Source organism: Citrus sinensis, chromosome 3, assembly GCF_022201045.2.
Source record: "Citrus sinensis cultivar Valencia sweet orange chromosome 3, DVS_A1.0, whole genome shotgun sequence".
NCBI lineage: Eukaryota > Viridiplantae > Streptophyta > Magnoliopsida > Sapindales > Rutaceae > Citrus > Citrus sinensis.
In genome coordinates this window covers 31,969,143-31,988,281 of record NC_068558.1, presented here as the reverse complement: position 1 = coordinate 31,988,281, position 19,139 = coordinate 31,969,143, and the positions used below count along the sequence as shown (strand labels likewise).

At 37.8% G+C, this 19,139-nt stretch overlaps 3 protein-coding genes across 3 annotated transcripts; 2 read left to right on the top strand and 1 right to left on the bottom strand.

The window, feature by feature from the left end:
• Positions 1–11,233: 11,233 nt before the first annotated feature.
• Positions 11,234–11,895, bottom strand: LOC127900889 (ethylene-responsive transcription factor 4-like). The gene has a single exon (XM_052436239.1). The coding sequence runs from the start codon at positions 11,813–11,815 to the stop codon at positions 11,249–11,251; it is 567 nt and encodes a 188-aa protein (XP_052292199.1). The 5' UTR covers positions 11,816–11,895; the 3' UTR covers positions 11,234–11,248.
• Positions 11,896–12,935: 1,040 nt separating this feature from the next.
• On the top strand, positions 12,936–13,838 carry LOC127900890 (pheophytinase, chloroplastic-like). Its single transcript, XM_052436242.1, has 3 exons — positions 12,936–13,147; positions 13,252–13,321; positions 13,407–13,838. Exons 1-3 carry the CDS (start codon positions 13,023–13,025, stop codon positions 13,716–13,718), a joined length of 507 nt encoding a protein of 168 aa, XP_052292202.1. The 5' UTR covers positions 12,936–13,022; the 3' UTR covers positions 13,719–13,838.
• A 315-nt stretch (positions 13,839–14,153) lies between these two features.
• LOC127900751 (uncharacterized) lies at positions 14,154–15,934 on the top strand. Its single transcript, XM_052435953.1, has 4 exons — positions 14,154–14,400; positions 14,775–15,280; positions 15,497–15,631; positions 15,719–15,934. The coding sequence occupies exons 1-4, from the start codon at positions 14,154–14,156 to the stop codon at positions 15,932–15,934; spliced, it is 1,104 nt and encodes a 367-aa protein (XP_052291913.1).
• Positions 15,935–19,139: the final 3,205 nt, after the last annotated feature.

Sequence of the window (19,139 nt, the reverse complement as noted above, 5' to 3'; positions counted from 1 at the left end):
TCCTTCATGTTAAAAGTAGTGCCAAGTAATGTCTTTAGAGCATCTATTTCAGACCTTTCTTCATAAGCAATCAACATATCATCTACATATAGCAGTAGATAGATATGTTTCTTATGACTTAGCTGTTTAAAGTAGACATAGCAAACATAATTGCACCTCTGAAATCCATGAGTGGTCATAAACTCATCAAATTTGAGGTACCATTGTCTGGGAGATTGCTTCAGGCCATAGAAGGATTTCTTAAGCAAGCATACATAATCTCTTCTGTCAGGAGCTTCATATCCTTCTGGTTGACTCATGAAAATTTCTTCCTGAAGATTTCCATGCAAAAAAGTAGTTTTAACATCAAGCTGTTCCAGCTCCAGATTCTATGTTGCTGTTATAGCCATCAGAACTCTTATGGAAGCATGCCTTACTACAGGGGAGAAAACTTCCTTAAAATCAACACCCTCCATCTGAGTGTACCCTTTTGCAACTAACCTAGTCTTAAACCTCCTTGGTTCAGCTGCAGTCATACCCTCTTTGTTTCTGTATATCCACTTGCAACCAACAATCCTCCTATTCTTCGGTCTTTTAACCAGTTCCCAGGTACAATTCTTGTACAGTGAGGTCATTTCTTCATCCATAGATTTATTCCATTCTTTTGCATACTGACAGTTAGTGGCCTCTTTGAAATTCTGTGGTTCTTCAGCATTTATCTCATGAGCAGAATGTAATGCAAAAGCAATCAGATCAGCATAGCCATACCTCTTAGGTGCTTTGCTTTGTCTCTTCTATCTATCTCTTGTCAGCTGATAATCCATTACTTGTGATTGAGTTGATCCAGCTTCTTGAAGTGACTCATGTCTTCCAATATCATTAACACTTTCAGTTGATTCTGTATCATCATTCTGATTCAGATTGCCAGGTGTCTCCACCTCAAAATGTTCATCATGAACTTGATAAGCTCTAACACTGTTTCTTTGAATACTCTCCACTGCTGCTTCCTCATTGAACTTGACATCTCTGCTTACTATGCACTTGGGTGGAGAGCGATCAGTACACCAAAGTTTGTAACCTTTGGTTCCCTCTGGATACCCAATGAACACACATTTCTGTGCTCTGGGTGCTAGTTTTCCTTGGCTTATGAGAGCATAAGCCAGACAACCAAACACCTTAAGGTCTTTATAACTGGCTTGTTTACCATACCAGAGCTCAAAAGGTGTCTTGAATTCAATGGCAGTGGAGGGGCTCAAATTTACCAGGTAGCAAGCTGTGTTGAGAATCTCAGCCCACAAATTCTTAGGTAGCATGGCTTGAATCATCATGCACCTCACCTTATCCATGAGAGTCCTATTCATCCTCTCAACTAAGCCATTCTGCTGAGGTGTCATTCTTACAGTTTTATGCCTTGCAATACCTTTCTTTGCACAAAATTCATCAAACACCTAGTTGCAAAACTCTAATCCATTATCAGTCCTCAACTTCTTCACTGTTTTTCCAGTCTGTTTTTCAACCAAAACCTTCCAGTTCTTGAATTTTTCAAACACCTGTTCTTTACTCTTGAGCATATATATCCAGACTCTTCTTGAAAAGTCATCAATTATAGACAAAAAATATCTTGCACCTCCCAATGATACTACTTGTGCAGGTCCCCACAAGTCTGAGTGTATGTAATCCAAAATGCTTCTAGTAGTGTGAACTGATGACTTGAAACTGGTTCTTGTAGATTTCCCTAGGACACAATCTTCACAAAACACCATCTCACCAATTGTATCACTACCTAACAACCCCTGTTTTGACAACTCTTTAAGGCCTCTCAGACTCATATGTCTAAGTCTTAAGTGCCATAGCCTAGTTTTGTCAACACTAGAGCTAGATGACACTAACACCATCCCTGTCATAGTTGTCCCTTCTAACACATAGAGACCATTCTTCCTGATTCCTTTCAACAGAACCAATGACCCCTTTACAACACTCATTATACCCTGCTGGACCTTAACAATACAACCTATCTGATCCAACATCCCCAGTGAGATCAAATTCCTTTTTAAATCAAGTACATGCCTCACTTGTTTGAGTTCAAGAATTGAGTTATCATGCAACTTCAGTTTAATAACCCCAATCCCTATAACTCTACAGATTGCATTATTCCTCATCATCACCTTACCACCATCATATTCTTGATACTCAGAGAAATGATGTTTAAAAGGGCACATATGAAAAGAACACCCTGAGTCAAGCACCCACTTACCTTCCTGATCAACATCAGAGGCAATTAGGACTCCAGCTGACTTATAAGCTTCTTCTTCAACTACTGCTGCATCACCATTTTCACTTCTTTGCTCTTTATACTGTTTGTTCTTCCTTTCTGGACAATCTCTCTTAAAGTGACCTTCTTTATGGCACTGGAAGCACTTAAGAGTCTTGTTCTTGTCTTTGGCCTTTCCTTGCTTCTTTTTCTTTTCTGTGTTCTTGTAATGCTGACCCTTTGCAGTTAACCCTTCCCTAGTTTCTTGATCAAGATTTTGTCTCTTTTCTTGCAGTTCCCTTGTGTTTAGAGCTGACTTAACTTCATCCAGTGAGAAAGTTTGTCTCCCATACATGAGTGCATCAACAAAATTCTTGTAAGACCCTGGAAGAGAGCTAACCAGCAGCAAAGCTTTTCCCTCATCATCTAAAGCTTCATCAATTGTTGCAAGTGTATCACACACTTGATTGAATTCATCAATGTGCTTATCTAGTGATGAGCCTTCTGTCATCTTTAGAGTGAACATCCTTTTCTTGATGTACAGCCTGTTAGCCAGGGATTTCTTCATGTACAGGCTTTCCAATTTCTCCATCAAACCAGTAACAGATGTCTCTTTAGCAACTTCTCTGATTACAGAATCAGCAAGGCTAAGGATTATGGTACCTTTTGCCTGCTTGTCAATTTCAGCCATCTGCTCTGGAGTCTTTGAAGATGATACTCCCTTCCCTTCTATCTTGGTTGAAGCTTCAAGTGCATCACCAAGACCTTGAGTGACCAAGAGAGCCTCGATTTTAACCTTCCACATGTTGAAGTCGTTTCTGCCATTAAACTTCTCCAAATCGACCTTCTGAGTAGCCATACCTAAATCTTGGTTAAGAACCAAGCTCTGATACCAATTGTTGAATCTAGTTCTTGGCTTTGATTTGATGAAGAACCAGATCCTCCCAAGATTCTCAGCCAAGATTAATCAAGATGCAGTTTCAGTTTAGATCAATTTCAGAGAATCAACTAAACCCAACAAAGCTCGTAATGAAAAGATTAATTACAAACACAGAAACCAAGAAACCAGCAAGAAAACCAATCACACTAAAACAAAGCACAAGCTTTAACGTGGTTCAGCCATCAACGGCTTACATCCACGAGTGAATTCCTTAGGCAGCTTTATTGAATGATTCAAGAAGTTTGTTACAGAGATTCTAAGAATAAGAACAAGTAAAACACTTCCTCTCAGAGTTCCCTCAATCTCTATTACACTCGATGCCTCCAAAACCAGAAGGCTGCAGCTTATATACCAGTCTTACAACAGCTTCAACAACCCAGATCATACAGCTCCTTGACACGTGTGCTATGAGTCTGTTATTTAACGAACTCAGCTTCAGCTAACGATCACGTGAAAGATTCGTGATCTCACTTAAGTTGAGTGTATTCAAAACGATCTCATATGTTGCCGTTTTGAACTAAGAGCTGGTTGTGCTTCTCACGTGAGCTACTTGAAGCACTGAACAATGCTGGAAACGTTGTCGTTTGCTGGCCAAGGTGTTTGAATTCACCTTTCAGCCAACAAAGGCCAATAATTTTAATTTTACAATATACATCATATGCTTTTCATACAATGTACTCTTTATCTAATAAGGTAAAGTTCAATACTCTAGTGTGAATTTGTGTTACATGCACCAGATCCCTCGAAAGTTGTTACATGAATGTTTTGTTCCAAGAACCGACATTTTCTCCTATTATTAATAGTGATTAGAAAAAGGAAAGCAATAAAAATACATTTATGAAAATCTCAGTCTTCTTCGTTATAGTTAAAACATGTGCTTGGATCTTCCATTGAATTCCATTGAATTCGCAGAGTCTGGGAAGCAAACAAAATGGATCCCACATTTTTTCACCCCGCAGCACTCACACTTCAAAGGCGGAAAAACATTAAAGTGGACTGCCTCAGGAATGGAATTGCACTTCCAAAAACCATTAAAATCCTCTTCACAAAATAAATAGTACCCAAAATGTAAGTGATGATGGAAATTGAAATTGATGATGGCGTTGGCCGCTCAATTCCTACTTCGGATTCCCCAACTCGGAAGGAAAAATATAAACTTTCCATCGTACAAGCATTGCGGGAATTATCAGCCATTGTTCTTGTCTTGCAATTTACAGCACCAATGACAATTGTTCTTCATCTTCTTCTTCGAAGAAGAAGATTACTTAGAATTGACGGACGATGACCTGTTTCACGAATGCGAAATGGACGCGTACAAATAGTCCGGACCAGGCGGTCAGCACCGTAACAAGCGCGAATCAGACGTACGTCTCAAGCACGTGCCGACCGGCGTCATAGCGTATGCCGCCGAAGACCGATCGCAGCACAAGAATCGCGCGTCAACTTTGTCGCACTCTTTTGGCCCTTAAAGTGAGGAGCAGTGTGAATCTTGATGCGTATTCTCCGCCGCCACAACTTCTTCAAATCCTTCCTCCTAAGTCTACTATTAGAAGTTCAGAAGTTGGTCCACAAATCAGACCTAACAATCCTAAATTTGCTTTGGTATTACTCTATTCACTCTTGCTTCGTCTTTTGTTTTCTATTAAAATTTAAGTCATAGTAATGATTTTTTTTTTTTTGAGTTAACTAGAGGGAATGCAAGCTCTGCTTGATCTAATTTTCGCAGTCGAGGGATCTGTCTCAGAAGCAGCAAAATTCTTGGGGTATTGCATTAAGCTTAATACTATATCAAGTGATAATTGAACTTTAAAAGGAGAAATTGCTATATGTAATGTGTTTGATTGGCGTTTAGGTTTCCAATATTTTTTTAATTTAAAATTTTTCTCATATGGTGATCTTTAATAAATGTGGCAGGTTAAGCACTGGAGCATTGTCACGGTTGATTCTATCGGATGATTCTCTTCGAATGGCGGTGAATGAGTTCAGGACTTCTAAGGTATGCTAATTCATAGCTGATAGTGTGTATTACGATAAGATTCAACCTGTTGATTAATTTAAAATTGTTATCTTCTTTCTTATTTGCGCAACAAATATAATACTTGAGTAAGAGTATTTGCTTTTTTACTTTTGTGCAACAAATATAATAAGTCTGTTTTTTGTTGTTGAGTGTCTGCGTCAGTGCCTGATGGCATATTTTTAAGTAGCTTTAAAGCATATTTGGCTCTTTGTTTATGAATAATGTTCAATAGCAACCGACCCCATTGATAAGAGAAATGTATGATATAATTTTTCATGATACCTACCTGCATTATGAATTGTTATTGGAAGGAAGTACGATAATAAATTAAGAGCAAAGACTGATTAAAAGATGTATCTTCATTATTACGTGAAATGTATGTTCTGCTTCTCATTCACTTTACCAGAATTACAAAAGTTTTATGTTATTAATGGTTGGATTGTTTCTGGGTTATCCTTGTTTTTTTTTTGTTTTAATTGCTTTACATACATTATGTGTGTAATTTTTTAATGGACAATCTTCATTTGAAACATGAAAATTTTAAAAAACTTTCCGATTTGTGCAGGGTATGAAGCCTCTTAAGTAGGACTTCTTAGGTGCTACTATTGTGTTCGGCAAATATTTTCTTCTTTTATTTTTCTTTTTTCAGTCACCATAATGGGGATCATGGTGAAACAACTTACTAATCACTCTGGACAGGAATGGGCTTCTATAAGTAAAGCACACTTATTTCACTCTTTCCTTAGTATGGAGCTGCTTACCGTTGGGATGAAGATGGTAATAGCAGCTTGAGAAATTAGTTTTCTTCAGTAGGAAAATTCTAAATCTTGGAAAATTTAAAGTTGTACTAGAAAACAAGCTGCCTATTCAACCAATGGCTAAATGTAGCATAGTAGTCTCCTTAAACGATTAATTAGATTGCATTCCTTTTGATCTCTCTGTTTTCATTTTTTCTCCTTTTTGACTTGCACTTCTCTGTTCCTTTCCTCAAAAAAAAAAAAAAAATTTGCACTTCTCTGCTGATGTCTTCCCAATATCTTATGATGTACAAATGCACAAGTACTCTTGTTGTGACGTTAACCATATATGGTTTCTTTTTTATTTTGGTCCATTTTCCAACAACATAGAATAGTAAGAAGAATAATTTATTTTAATGATGCTTCTCTGCTTTCTTAAATGTATGCTTGTTCTTGTTCACATTTTACTGTTCATCATAGTTGGTATGGTCTTTTTTTGGCATCATCAAGCCCCAAATGTGATGAAACATTTTGAATTTCTTATTGATCCAGCCTTCACTTTAGTATAATGTATACACCATACCTGCACATCCATATTTCAAATGGTTTACTGGTCTCTGGCCTAAAGAGAGGGAAATTGAAAGACTTGTGAGACAATCCTCATGGCTTTGTTGACATCAATTTGGTGGTTGATTGAGAAATGAAGGATCATACATATACATATACATATACATATACATACATATATATATATATATATATATATATATATATATATATATATATATATATATATATATATATATATATATATATATATATATATATATATAGAGTGCTGTTCCAATCCGGAATCCCAGATTGGAACAATGTCCGGGAGGGAGGCTGGTGGCCTTGGTGGAGCCCACCATGTGCAGCCAAACCAAAAAAATTAATAGAGTGCTGTTCCAATCTGGGACTCCCGGATTGGAACAGCCTCCTATATATATATATGATTTTCATGGACTAGCATTTGACAGATGACTTGATTATTATTTTTTGTCTGTCTGTTTATTGATTCTGTTGCTCAGTCATAGCTAGACATTACTCGTTGGCCATTTGTTAGTGACAGGCTCAAATGAGATGCTTGAACTTTTGCTTTTATCTCTTGTACTTACTTGCTTGGATTTAGTTTGGAAAAGCAAATCAACTAAGATTTAGTCAGGTGAGCTTTGCAGCAAGTTGGGATCTGACCCAAGTCATAATCCAAGTTGAGCAGAATATCCACAAAAACGATCATCTCATCCATGAAACAAAAGCAATTTTGAGAGCCAGCATTGGGGAATCCTTTACTAGACATGAGTTTTGATATTTGATATTATGAAAATCTGTTATTTGACATGTAAAGGTAGGGATTTACTTTGTTTAACCCCTATTCGTGCTATAGGTTGACAGTAATCTATCACTTAAATGCACTTTTTCCAATCAGCCAATGGCAAGCAAATTGCTAGAATGAAAATGAGGCATAAGTTAAATGCTTTCTTGAAATGTGGTGAAATCATCTGTTTATGGTATTACTTGTCGTGGCAGAAGCATCCTCCTAAAATTATTTATAAGAAACTCTTTTTACTCTCTATGCCAGTGGAGTGGGCCTTCAAAAGGAAAGGAAAAGTTGTACCTAAAGTTGTGAAAAGGAAGAATTTGCAAGTAAAAAATGAATATATTATGCATGGCTACATAAATTGGTACATATAGCTTTTGCACCTAATCTGATTATCTCGATTCCTGGACCCAGAACTAATATAGCCTAATTATTACACATGATATTTTGCTGCTGCCATACTACTTACATGCGAGTGCTGATTTTTAAACAGAAATATTCAACAGAAACAGAGTTAACACCCGAGCCGGGTTACTGTGTTAATTGAAAACAATTAATTAACAATACAAAAACACGATAAATCTGGTGGTTTTGTAGTTAATTCTGCCTGCCCTCTGTCAGTTTCTTTAGTATTTTTCCTCATATATTTGACTTATTGACCTATCTGTGGCTGGAAAGAAAAATGATTTAAGTAAACTTTCCAAAATGTTTTATCATTATTTTATTTTATTTCTGAATATCAGCAGTGCATCATTTTGAAAATGTAACTGTGGGGTTTCAGGATCCTCTTGAGCCAGTTTTGTTGTTCACAAAACCCCTTGTGCCAGAAAAATTGGACGCTGCAGGTATTGTTCCGCCGTCAGATTCTTCTACGAGGAATGGCACTATAGCACGAACTCACAAATTTCATGGAAGAATTGGCCGAGGGGGCCGGATAGTATTTGATAGATGTAATCCTCTTATGCACTCCTCAACTGATAGTGGCACGTCTTTTTACTTGCCACCAAAACCCCGCACATCTATGTACAGTTAAATTGTCCGAGCTTATTCGTTAGGGACCCAAGTGTAATTATGCTCCGGCTGATATTTATGTAGTTAAATTGAATACTTCCATTGTCCCAGCTCCAGCAATTATTTGTTTGGGAAGCCAAGTGTAATTATGCCGAGGGCAAGCAAAATACTGGGCTTGAGGAATCTTTTGAGGCTTGGTCACAGGTATTTCATGCCGTGCATTATCTTGCCTTATTCTTTTTAAAGAAATGACCTTGCCCTAATTTTGCTTTCAAGTTTAAACTTAATGAGCTTTTATTACATCCTTTATTGTTGAAATGCTTGTGCTAATCATAGTATTTTCAAAATTTCCGCCCTAGTTGATTATAAATTTTGTGTGACTGTTACAAGATAAAACTTACCTTTAAAATGTTAATGAACCTCTAAGATTGGACTTCTCTTTAAGACCTTGAATTAAGTGGAGGGTGTTTTGGGGTTAATAAACCAGCAACTATGCATATACAGTACTTGGCCAATGTGGAATCCTACTTGTACAGAATAAGGTTGCACAAGACAGTTGAATAGATGACGCAATGGAGACGTCTCTGTATCGACTCAATTCAAACTAATTGTACAACTTCATTTCTGAAGGAGTCACCATTTTTAGTCCCATTTGGAGAATGTGTACGTCTGGTGTTAATGCTTATAATGAAAATGATGCACTATGTTTGGTGTTTTTCAATTTAAAAATGTGTCTAATAGTGTATTTTCAGAATTGGACTATAAAAATAGAAATAGAGAAAACGATATAAAATTAAGGTAATATAGGACGAAACAGTATGGACAAGGAAGCAGTAATATTTGGTGTTTTTCATTTTTTTCAATAAAAAAATGAAAACAAAATTTTCAATATCTATTCATCATTTTTTGGGGAAAAAAAAAAAGAAGCTTAAAGAATAAATGAAAGGGTGTTTTAAAACAAAAATGTGATTGGTGTTTGAATAATGACCCTCTTGGTTAGGCAAAACAGTCACATAATCATTTTTTTTAAAACACAAACCATTTGGTTCAGAAATAATCACACAAATCCCAATCTTTTAGCTAAAAAAGAGTTTGTGTATCTCAAAAGAGACATGTGTGACATTTTCTAAAAACAAAATATCTTTATAGTTATTTTGCCAAATCACGTGGTGCCTTTAGAAATAGGATAGATTTTAATTTGCCCCCAATTTAAAATGAAAATCTTTAATTTATCACCTAAAAGTATAAAAATATCAAGTTACCCCATATATTGTTAAGAAGATTAAAACAAAAAAACCATCAACACATTCCTTATTTGCCCCTCATCTTTTGGACGGAAATGAAGAATAAATTGAGGTTTACATTGAGAGCAAATTAGAGATTATCATTTTATTTGGGAATGAATTAAACTTTATCCTTCGAAATAAAAAATTCAAGAGAAGTACATCAAAAAAGGTAATAATTTTCACTTTTTATGGAGTATTTGGGTAAGGGTATTTGCACCCCACTATTTTTGTAAATCCACCCTACTTCTAGAAACTAATTGCAATGAATTCACAATATTTTTTTAAAAAAATACAAATTAATAAAAATTTTGTATAGTTAATCAGTTAAATCCTTCTATTGATTTTTTTTCTTGGGCTTTTTGACCATCTTTAATCATAAACTTTAATACAAGTTTTATTTTAGTATTTTATTATTATGATATATAGCGACTAAATTACCATTATAAACATGAGTTATTGTATCTAATAATTTATGTATCTAGCTTATAATCTAATATTTTTAAATAAAATTTAATTGTTATTTTCTTTACTTTTATGTTTAAATTACATAAAATTGACATCCCAATAATTTACACGAGTATCATGCCCTAAAGATACTATTTTAGTTTAATGAAAGATTAAAACTCATACTAATAAAATAGTATTAGAAACAATGAGTTTGGTACAAAATTAGAAAAATATTAAAGTTAAAGTAAATTCTTAATAGTTTTACCTTATAAGGGTAAAATAATCAATTTAAATTTATGACAAAGCAATCTTTGTAACCAAATATAATAAAATAATCTAAATCAGGAGAAAGTAAACTAAAATAAATTGAGTTAATTATTTCTACAAAGTTCTTCTTTGTTTGAAAATTTTTAAGCATAGCATGTATGTTTTATAATTATTTTTAAAAAAATGGGATGAGTTTGCAAAAATTATTGGACGGAAATACCAATCACCCGGAGTATTTTAGTAAAGCACCTGATATTCGTTTCAGACGAAGTATTATCATCTTGATTTTTGAGGAATATCAGTAAAATTTTCATATAATAGTGGAATAAGCCCGATAAATAATTATATAAAAAGTTTTGGAGTCATAGTAGTCTCATAGAGGTGGAAGCAGGGGAGGAGCAGGCCAAGCCAGGCCACAGAAAATATTCAATTGAAAAAGCAAGAAAAGAAAGAGCGTGTGGATGGTAAGGGCTCGGGCTCCCTCTTTCATTATTCCAATAACAACACTTAGGATTGGAAATGGAAATGGAGATGTAAAAGGCCTGCGCTTGCCCCTATTGAGCAATAAGAGTTGGCAGTTTCAGTTGCAGTTCCAGCAGAGGAATAAGGAGAAGAAGAACAGACAAAATGTTACCATCAGTTATACTAACAGTAGCAGTGGAGGGGATTCTGCTTCTGCTGCACTGGAATTGGAGGTTAATGAGATAAGGGAGAGTTGCAAAATGTGGAAATGGAAGGGTCAGCACTCCATCAATTACTTGGTTTCTTCAACTCCAAATTCACATCCCAATTCTCCTCCTCTACTCCTCCTCTACTCCTTGTCCATGGCTTTGGTGCCTCCATTCCTCACTGGCACAGGTTAGCGAGATAAGATTGCTCTTTCTTGTTGTGAATTGTGTAGCGGGTTAATTATTGGGTGCATAAAAACGTAGCTCCTTTATTGTGAGTTCAATTCAAATTGCGTTCTGGGCATTTTCGACTATATTTTTTTTTTGGTATGGATACGTGGTATGGTATGATGAGTATTGCATTATAGACGCCCCGGTTACGCACCCACCTCCCAACGCCACCACTCCCGGCTGCTGATACATAAACGGAAACCGACCCACCAGTCCGCTTCCACTGCCAAAACAACCCACGTGGCGCGTGACCTCACGCTCTACGTTGGGCTCCATCGGCGGAGGGCTGGACGAGGACTCCGCGGTACTGCTCTGGCTCGGGCTCTGCTGGTTGTTGCTATTCTTGTTGATGGCCACGATTTCGCTAGGTAAAGGGAAGCTCGTTTGGGCCTTCGAGCCGCGAAACTCACGCGCCGCGGCGTCGTAAGCCCTGGCGGCTTCCTCAGCGGTATCGGAGGTGCCAAGCCACACGCGGCTCTTCTTCCCGGGGTCTCTTATCTCGGCAGCGTATCGGCCCCAAGGCCTCTTTCTAACTCCTCTGTAATGCACCTCTTTCTTATTGTTGTTCCTGTTGTCAATGTTTTTCCTGTTGCCACTAATTGTTCTCTCTTTTGGTGCCATTGTTTTTTTTTTTTTCTGTTTTTCCCTTTGAAAGTGTGTGCTGTTTTTGTTTTGGAGAGGAAAGGTAGAAAATATAGTCGAAAATGCCCACCAACTCCGTATTAGATTTAATATGAAGCCATTTATTCTTCTTTTAGTTTTAAAAAATACGTAAAGAATGTATTATATATTTTTATTATTAGCCATTGCTTAATTAAGACTTGAGTCTTATACTTTGTCTTAAATAATGTATTTGATCCCATGTAATCTTGTAGTTGCACTCATCGTGGTGATGTATTATTGAGTATTGACCTTTTTTAAATGAACCTCGTTTTAAAAATTAAAATAATAACTTGTCTTCTAGAAAGATGATTTAGTGATGGACCATTGTGCATGCAACAGAACCACCTGGCGCACGCATACAAAGGTTCTACACTATTTGTTAAAAGTAAAAATAATTAAAATGTTTTGCTACATTTTATCTTTAGTTTACATCAGTCAATTATTGCTTTGTGCTAACAGCAAAAAAAAATTGATGTTTTTTTGACATAAACACTAATTGGACATCGAACTCAAAACAGAATTTAACTCATTTTGGATTTGAATATGATACCCCCATTAAGCTGCGCTTGCCAATTTGTTCGCCTTTGGGATAGAAAATTCGAAACCGACAGCTTAATTTATTTGCTCGTGATTTCAAATAAAAAGCACAAAGTGGCGAGATCATCTCAAAGTTTTGATGCGAATCAAAACCGGATTACTGAAACGACAACGTATAAGTCTCATTGATGAGTATTGCATTATAGTATATTTCTATAATGCAATACTCATCATACCAAATGGGTTAAAGGTCAAGAATGAAATTTGGAGCTCAAAAGAAAAAAGAAAAACTAGATATTAAAAACAGATGGAAAGTTGTTGAAGTAAACAATACTAGAACTAAAACTGTACTGTATAGTCAATCTCTGTATTTAAATCATCTTTCAAAAATCTGGTTTGCATTTTGAACTGAGAGAGAAGAAAAGAAAAAGGAGAAAAATTAAGGCAGTGGTGGGGGTCGCTGTGATGAGCAAAAAGACAAAGGTTAGGAGTGGGGAAGCCTAGGAGTAGGAGGTTATAATGCTCTGATTGAATGATTATATTTACGATAAACCTGCTATATTTTCTACCATAAGAATCTAGTCAAACCCTTGTTCGAGGGCTTGTTCTGTTGAATTGTGCTGGTGGCATGAACAACAAGGCAATTGTTGATGATTGGAGAATCAAGCTATTGTTACCATTGCTTTGGTTCATTGATTTTTTGTTGAAGCAAAGGCCAATTGCTTCTGCTATATTTGAGCGTGTGAAACAAAGGTATTTTCTCTTCTCTCTATTCAGTCCATTGTTCATTATCCCAAGACACTAGAGTCAAAATTTAAAAAAAAAAACTCTATGATGTGCATATCTTGGTGCTGTAGGGAAACACTGAGGAATATTTTACTGTCCATTTATGCAAATAAGGAATCTGTGGATGAAACACTGGTTGAGGTATTAATATTCTCCACTTATACGCCATTTTAACCCGTTACAAAAATGGCTTCTCATAATTCATGAATCGACCTCAAAACTGCAGATCATACTAGAGCCCGCCAATGAGGAAGGGGCACTTGATGCATTTGTTTCGATTGTAACAGGCCCACCAGGGCCGAACCCAGTTCAATTGATGCCATCAATCTCTATACCTGTACTAGTTTTATGGGGTGATCAGGATCCATTCACACCCCTCGATGGACCTGTTGGTAAATACTTCTCATCTCTGCCTTCTAAACTCTCAAATGTGAAGTTAATTGTATTGGAAGGAGTAGGACATTGCCCCCATGACGACAGGCCTGAGTTGGTCCATGAAAAGATGCTTCCTTGGTTGGCTGAAACATTTAATTTCTGAGGAATTTACTTTCTCATCAGCAAGTTTTAACGAGCATTAAATATTATTCCTATTGTAAAAAGACAAAACAACTCTTGTATTTATGTTGTATATATCAATTCTTATTCAACCGCTTGGTTATCTTTTGGCGCCGAAAGGAATGTTGGAGAAACTGATCTCTGACAAGTTGTAGAATCTCCAAATTGATTCAAGAAATATATCAAATTATTCAATAAAAAATCAAATTCATATTGCTCATGTCAATGATATGTGAATGATAGGATCCAATTTTAAGAAACCGAATTAGAGCTTGTAAGAAACCGAGGTGGACCCGCGTCAGGCTTCGATGAGAACCATAGTTCTGGTGGGGTAGGGGTCCCTGAAGAAGTGGGTGACGGTGAGGGGAGCAGTTCTGAGCCGAGCAGACCCCCTACGAAGAGAAACCTTGGCCATAGGATGGAGGCAGATTCTTATCCTATTGACTATATAGCTTGTGCCACCACCCCAACTGATCTGCTCAAGCTTAGAACCCTTTATAACATACCTGAAGAAATTCTCCTTGTAATCCCTGGAAAAGATGACGTTCCTAGTCGGCCTCCGAGAGGGTATGTGACAATGCATTTACAGAGTTTCAAACTAGGAGCTCGGTTGCCCCTTCAACGTTATTTTGCTAAGATATTGGGTGGTATGCACCTGGCTCCAGGTTAGCTACACCCAAATGGGTGGAGGGTCCTCTCCGCTATGTATGTGTTATGGGAGAGGTGTGGATCAGAGGAACCCTCCCTTGTTGAAGTGAAGCATTTGTATCAGCTCAGGAGTAGCCCAAAGGAAGCAGGGTGGTATTACTTCATGTCGAGCTCTGCAAAGAGGAAGCCAATCACCGGCTTTCCTTCCTCTTGTAAGAATTGGAAGAACAAATTCTTCTTTGCTGGAGGAAATTAGTGTCCAGCAGCCCGCTCGCTTGGTGGTGATATTTACCTTCCTACGCGCTTTGTCATCCCAGGTTGTTTATTTTTTGCTTATTTTCTTTCTCCAATCGTTACTTATTGGGTTCTTTAACCTTGTTTGCTCTTTTAGAATCGTGGGGTTTGATTAAGGAGCTTGAAGACAGACCCTTGCTCCAGGTAGAAACTGCTTTAGTGAACGCGTCTACCTGCCAAGACCTCCTGTCATCAACAAATCTGGTCGGATTGCGTTTAGTGGACGTAGCTGCCGAAACGGATAACAAGATCCTCAGTGCTATGACCAGGAAGCGTGGTTGGGCTCCAAGCAGCTCCAGCAATCCCCCTCCTTCAAAGAAAACCAATGTTTGTCCACCCAAGGCTTCTGTTCCTGCTCTGCCCCCTCCTCCACCTCGGAAAAATGGTGGGGAGAAGGTGAGTGATAAGAGTCCTGAGGTCAGCATTCAGTCCGGGGACCAATCCTCTCCTATTCCATCTCGGGAACAAGGTGACTACCTGAGCCCGTACCAGAGGGATTATGACAAATTGGTGGGGCCCAAGATGGTGAAGGATATCGAGAGTATGAACCTTGTCGAGTTGGCTGGCTCCGTTCAAAGAGTCTCCTTTAAGCTGGCCACCTTGGTTTCATGCTACAAGAACAAGTCCCTTCGCCATGAGAGGAGGCTTCAAGCCGATAACCAGGACTTGAAGAAAAAAGATTAGTCTGCCAGCCGCTCAAAGGAAAAACTGCTCGATCTGCACAAGCAAATCATAGACCTGGAGGAGAAAGTGGCCATAGCTGAGTCCACCTTCGTCAAGCTTGAGAGTGAGTTGGGTGATCTGAAGTCTGATCTCCAGGCCACTCAGAGTAAGCGGGATACCTTGAAGACGGCTCTTGAGGGAGAAATCAAATCTGTGAGTGAGCAGTTGGCCGAGACGAAAGGCAAATCTGCTGATGTGGATGATCGGCTGGATGCAGAGTATGACTCTGGGGTTGCTTTCTGCTATAAGTGCATTATGTCTGTGCTTAAGGAAGAATATCCAGAGCTTAACATGAGCAAGCTTGAAACTGGAGTGTAGAGGTATATGGCCGAGGCCGACCAGGGGAGTAAGGAGCAGGATGACCAAGACCAGACGGAGGCTCCCTTAGGAGGGGTGCAGGTAGAGGAAGCAGGAGATCGTGCTCCTGAAATTGGTCAAGGGTCAGTGCCTCCTCCCCCTGATGTTGGTAATCCTCCTCTTCCAGAGATTGCTGATCCTTCAACTGTTGAGGCTGCTGATCCTCATAACCTTTAGACTTATTTTTGTATAAATTCTGAACTTTCATTTATTTACAAACGTTTGAACGCTTATAAATTCTTGGCTGATTTTCTACTGGCCTTCTTGTCTTGGTTTTGCTTATGGGTAGTTTCTACAAATCTCCTTTACAATTTTGTTTGATTTTGCCTGTTGGTTCTTTAGTGGACTAACCAGGAACTGGCACTTGCCTGCCTTAGTAAAATTAGTAGATTTAACTGCTGGCCCATTAGACGACCGAGCCGGAATAGGCACTTGCCTTAATAAAAATTTCGTAAAATTACCTGCTGGTCCTTTCGGCGACCGAGCAGGAATAAACACTTACTTGCCTTAACAGATTTCCGTAAAATTGCATGCTTGTCTTTCGTTGACTGAGCAGGAATAGGCACTTGTTTGCCTTAGTAGAATTTCGTAAAACTGCCTACTGATCTTTTGTTGACCGAGCATGATTAGGCACTTATTTGCCTTAGTAGATTTCCGTAAAATTGCCTGCTGGTCTTTTGTTGACCGAGCAGGAATAGACACTTGTTTGCCTTAGTAGAATTTCGTGAAATTGCCTGTTGGTCTTTTGTTGACCGAGCAGGATTAGGCACTTGTTTGCCTTAGTAGATTTCCATAAAATTACCTACTAGTCTTTTGTTGACCGAGCAGGAATACGCACTTGTTTGCCTTAGTAGAATTTTGTGAAATTGCCTGCTGGTCTTTTGTTGACCGAGCAGGATTAGGCACTTGTTTGCCTTAGTAGATTTTCGTAAAATTACCTGCTGGTCTTTTGTTGACCGAGCAGGAATAAGCACTTGTTTGCCTTAGTAGAATTTCGTGAAATTGCCTACTGGTCTTTTGTTGATTGAGCAGGAATAGACACTTGTTTGCCTTAGTAGAATTTAATGGACTTGTTAACAGGGGGATTTCATGCTGAATTCATCTTTATTGAAACTTACGTGTGTTACAGAAATGCGGAATATATGCATGTGCAACAAGTCATCATGCATTTAACGGAAATAACTTATCAAAATGAAGATTTAGTAGAGCACTTTGCTTACTGGAAGTACTTCTTCAAGTGCTCAGCGTTTCACGACCTCTTCATGTCTCGTCCATCTAGGTAAGCCAGCTTGTAAGCTCCTGGTCCAGTTGCTCGTATTACCCTATAGGGGCCTTTCCATTTTGGGCCAAAAGCGCCATGGTTAGGATCTCTAGTATTTTGGTTTACCTTCCTGAGTACCCAATCACCTGTTCAGAACTGCCTCACGCGTACGTTCTTGTTGTAGTAACACATGACTCTTTGATGACATTGGGCCACTTTCTGCGAGGCCCCTTCCCTTTTCTCCTCCAGCAGGTCTAGGCTCAAGCAGATCTGCTCATCGTTTTGCTCTTCGTTGAAGTATTCTGTCCGATGTGTCCCCACTCCCATTTCTGCTGGGACTATCGCCTCATGACCAAAAGCTAAAGCGAACGGGGTTTCCCCTGTGGCAGTTTTGTGAGTTCTCCGGTAAGCCCAAAATACTCCTGGTAGCTTGTTAGAGTGCAATTTAAGCACTAGTTTTGCATTGTTTACTTCCCTTAATATCGATGTTTTGCACTTAATAATAGTGATTTACTTGTGTTTTACTTTTGTAGGTGCAATTCTATTGATTGGTGATAAAATTAAGCTACAAGATGATATTTAATGATGATTGTTCTCTTGGAGAAATTATGAGCGTCAGAAGAACTTTGTTGATAAGGCGTGGGCGCGTGCTGTCAACTACGGACCTGCAGTTTTTAGTTTAACGTGTTTTGTATTTTTGGTTATTTTTGTAATTACGAATTTAATATTTCAGATATTAGTATTTTATTTTAAATAGAACTCTAAAAGAGAAGAGAGAGAGAGTATTTAAAGGAGGAATCTATTGTGAAAAAGGGGGATTTTGGATTGGAGAAAAAGAAAGAAACCCTAGATCTAATTTTTCTCTTATCTCTATGAAGAGCTAAACCTATTTTTCTGGTTGAAGGATAATGAAGCTTTGATTCATCACTACTGTGAGATCTTTCTTATGCTTTAATTGTTTTATTACTTTTTGGGTATTTGTTTATTCTCTGAATTAGTTTCATGATTATGTTTGTTAATTAGGTAATTGGCCACTATTTAATTATCAACTTAATCTATTGTCAATTAAAGGATTCATCGTATGAAGATTTTAATGTTTATGACAAATAACATAGCAGAGAGTTGTGTTGTGAGAATAAACAATCTAATTTAAATGAATCATCATATGTGTTGATTAAGATTTGGGTCTCTCTGGTTTTTCAGGCTGTCAATTAATTAAATCCTATGATCGTATCTAGGGTTGTCTATTGATTAGGGAAATAACCAACGGTCGTACCTTAGTTATCGACTAGTTAAGGAGAGATTGGCTATTAGAGGGTCTCAGTAGCTATAACCGGTCTATTCATAAGTAATAATAATCTATATTTGAATCAATGATCAGTAGTCGAATCAAGCTGAGTTAATTCCTTCAACCAGAGCTTTCTCCAATTTGAATTACAACTTTAATTTGCATTCTTGTTATTTTAATTTGATTTTTATTATTGTCAACAATTCCCCCATTTTACGTTTTACGTTTCAAAAGGATTTAAATAATTATCGATCTCTGTGGACACGACCCTGCTTAATCACTATACACAATTTATTTAGAGTAGGAATTTATTTTTGTTGGCTTCGACAACCATCAAATTTTGGCACCGTTGCCGGGGATTGGTGTCATTTATTTAATCCTTTTTACTTTTTACTTGGTGTATGGTTCGTTCTTCTCGTACAGGTACACTTTCGTTTGATCCTGAAATTGAGAAGACAGCTCGCTAGCTGAGACAGCAGACGAAGTGAGCTAAGCAACGATCCTCGTCGCCTTTGCTTTCTGAAACAGATACAGTGCCTGATTTAGTTGAATCATCTAGCGATTCAGAAGAACAAGTGATGGATAGACCTGCACCTGTAGAAAGAACTCTTAGAGAGTTAGCTGAACCAGACTTGAATCAACAACCACTCTGTATTCAATATGTATACTTGGAGGTAAATTTTGAATTAAAGTCTGGTCTTATTCATTTATTACCCAAGTTTCGTGGTTTTGCAGGTGAAGATCCTCATAAACATCTTAAGGAGTTTCATGTTGTGTGTTCAAGTATGAGACCACAAGGCGTGACTGAAGAGCAGATTAAGCTGCGTGCTTTT